Source organism: Apis dorsata, unplaced genomic scaffold (assembly GCF_000469605.1).
Source record: "Apis dorsata unplaced genomic scaffold, Apis dorsata 1.3 scaffold_176, whole genome shotgun sequence".
Lineage (NCBI taxonomy): Eukaryota > Metazoa > Arthropoda > Insecta > Hymenoptera > Apidae > Apis > Apis dorsata.
In genome coordinates, this window is record NW_006263463.1 from 610,727 (window position 1) to 613,548 (window position 2,822).

At 15.9% G+C, this 2,822-nt stretch overlaps 2 protein-coding genes across 3 annotated transcripts in view; both read left to right on the forward strand.

Annotated features, from left to right (window-relative positions):
- The window catches only part of LOC102681677 (D-aminoacyl-tRNA deacylase), a 1,286-nt gene extending 528 nt beyond the window's left edge, over positions 1–758 (forward strand). The window contains exons 2-4 of one of the 2 annotated variants that reach the window (XM_006614383.2): positions 94–184; positions 285–517; positions 604–758. In XM_006614383.2, coding sequence (XP_006614446.1) covers positions 94–184; positions 285–517; positions 604–716 — 437 coding nt within the window. In that variant the 3' untranslated portion in view covers positions 717–758. Of the gene's footprint in view, positions 1–93; positions 198–284; positions 518–603 lie in introns of those variants that run through there. The other variant, XM_031509825.1, reaches the window with a different exon arrangement.
- A 1,234-nt stretch (positions 759–1,992) lies between these two features.
- The window catches only part of LOC102681452 (GRIP and coiled-coil domain-containing protein 1), a 3,043-nt gene continuing 2,213 nt past the window's right edge, over positions 1,993–2,822 (forward strand). The window contains exons 1-4 of the mRNA XM_031509824.1: positions 1,993–2,050; positions 2,186–2,295; positions 2,391–2,555; positions 2,621–2,763. Coding sequence (XP_031365684.1) covers positions 1,993–2,050; positions 2,186–2,295; positions 2,391–2,555; positions 2,621–2,763 — 476 coding nt within the window. The remainder of the gene's footprint in view (positions 2,051–2,185; positions 2,296–2,390; positions 2,556–2,620; positions 2,764–2,822) is intronic.

Consider the following 2,822-nt stretch of genomic DNA (forward strand, 5'->3'; position numbering starts at 1 on the left):
GTAATACTTGCTATCAAAGTTATATTTCATTTATTTTTAATATTTATAATATTGAATAATTTTATAGAATAATTTTATAGAATAATTTTTCAGTTGATGGTCAAGTTATTAGTAGCATTGGAAATGGTCTCTGCATCTTAATTGGCATAAAAAGAGATGATACAATAGAAGACATAAAATATATGTAATATATGTATATAATATTATTATACAATATCATAATTACTTTAAATAAAACAGTTCATTCTTATATAAAATATGAAATAAAATTTTATTTTTCTTAGAGTAAAAAAAATATTAAATACTAAAATTTTTGATGATGATAATAAGAAATGGAATGCTAATGTTATGGATAAACAATATGAAATATTATGTATTAGTCAATTTACATTGTACCATGCTTTAAAAGGAAATAGATTAGATTTTCATAAAGCTATGTCTGCTCAAGATGCTGGACCATTTTATAATAAATTTCTTATTGAACTTGGTAAAAATTATAAACCAGAATTAATTAAAGGTAAATAATTAAAAAATATAAACAAATAATTTTATAAGAATATAAAATTATTGAAATATTTTCATTTTATTGAATACTTTCTACAGATGGTAAATTTGGAGCAATGATGGAAGTTGATATAAAAAACAATGGACCTGTAACATTAGAAATAGAATCATCACTTAAATTTAATAAATTAAATGAATCTAATAATGTATAATGAATGGTGGAATTTAAAATTAATACATAAATATGTAATAGATACTATTAGTTTTTAAAATACCTCCCCTTTCTATTTAATATTTTTTATAATAAATTTATCTTTCATAATATATTTAAGAAATATTGTTTTTGATTATATAAAAATTAAATCAAAATAATTTTTTTAATTTTAAAATAATTAAATCAATATAATTTTATAAATATAGCTTTTAATATAATATTACAAATATAATAATTTCTTTAACAGTTTTGTTTTAAAAATTTGATTTTTTTCTTCAAAAATATTTAATTCATTATATTTATTTTTTTTATTTAAAATTTTTATATAATATTGATGAATAAAACCATAAGTTTATATATCTCGCATTTTTACGTTAGTAAATTATAAATATAAAATTTAAATAGCTAAAGATATGTATGTAATATTTCGTATTTATTTTTTTTATTTGTTAGTATTATAAGTATTATTTATAATATTTTATAATTTGTTTTATAAATGTTATTCGATTTATGAAAATTAAATATTTCTAAAAAATTTTTTTTCAATATTATAAAATATAAATTCCATATAAAAATATAAAATATTATGATGATATTATTGTGAGAAATATATCTAATATCATTTTTTTAAACCATCAATGCAAGAAATTTTATATTGAAATGAATTTTAAATTTCACTTCAATATATAAATCATATTTGGTTTTGTATAATAATAAACTCAAATTAAGTTTTGTACAATTAAGATGAAATTTTTATTAAATATGAAATTCAATTAAAATAAATATGGAAAATTTTATATAATTTAAAATGTATACGTATGTACGTATATATGTATATGCGTATCATATGCAAAACTCATACACGAATATTATAAATCATTTTGCAATATATTAATGTTTTTATTTTTTATATTTAAATCTTTTGCTAAAAATACTATAATGTACTTTTACTATTTTTTATGAATATTTCTATTATTTTCAAAATATTTATTACTAAAATAAATAAAATGTTAATTCATGTTTAAAAATCATATTTAAATTATTATATGGTAAATTTACAACAATTATTAATTTTTATTTCAGTTATAAATTTTATTATATAAATATATATATTATATTATACATGTATATGTATATTATTAAAAAATGATAAAATATAATGAAAATACATAATGAAAATCATTTAAAAAATTTTAAATATTAATTTAATTATAACATTCACATATTTATCTAAAATATCTAATTATTTAATTTTCACTTCTTATTAAAACATGATGGAAAACGAAAAAGAAGAAGAAAAATCAGCAGATATAGAAAATAAATATTTAGAAGGTACAGACATATAATATTATCATTATTAAAATAATCTTAAAATAATAAATAATTTAATTTTTGAAATTAATAATTATTAATTTTTTAAAATTATTAATAATAAGTTAATAATAATAATGAATAATTTTATTTCAGATAAATCTGATTTTTCTTCACAAATAAAAAATACAAAAAATGTTCAATTACGGAAAACTAAAGCTACGAATACTACAAACGATGAGTTATTTAATCTACGACATACACAAGTATAATAATATAATAATAATATAATAATAATATTGTGCAAATTTCAATATAATTTAATATAGTATATTATTATTTTTAAATATTTATTTTTCAGTCGCGGGAAATTCAAACGGATATTGTTGATATAGAAACAATAGAAAAATTAAAAAATCGGCTAGATACTTTAATGAATTCTTTAGCTACTCTTTCAGCAGAAAAATCTAAAATGGAAGCAAATTTTCAACAAGATAAAAAGCAATTAAGAAATGAACGAGATGAAGTGAGTTCTATATATATATATATATGTATATTAATTTTATATTTATTAATATAAAATATTTATAGTGTGAGAAAATAATTAAAGATTTAAAAGAAAAATTAAAAAAAGCACAAACAAATTATTCAGAAATTGAACATGTAAAATGTAAATTAATTATGGAACGTCACGAAAGGGAAAAAGAACAAGCTGATCATGCAAAAATGATAAAGTATTAAAAAAAAAAATATATATATAATAATTATAAATAGTTTTGAAAAATTTTAATAT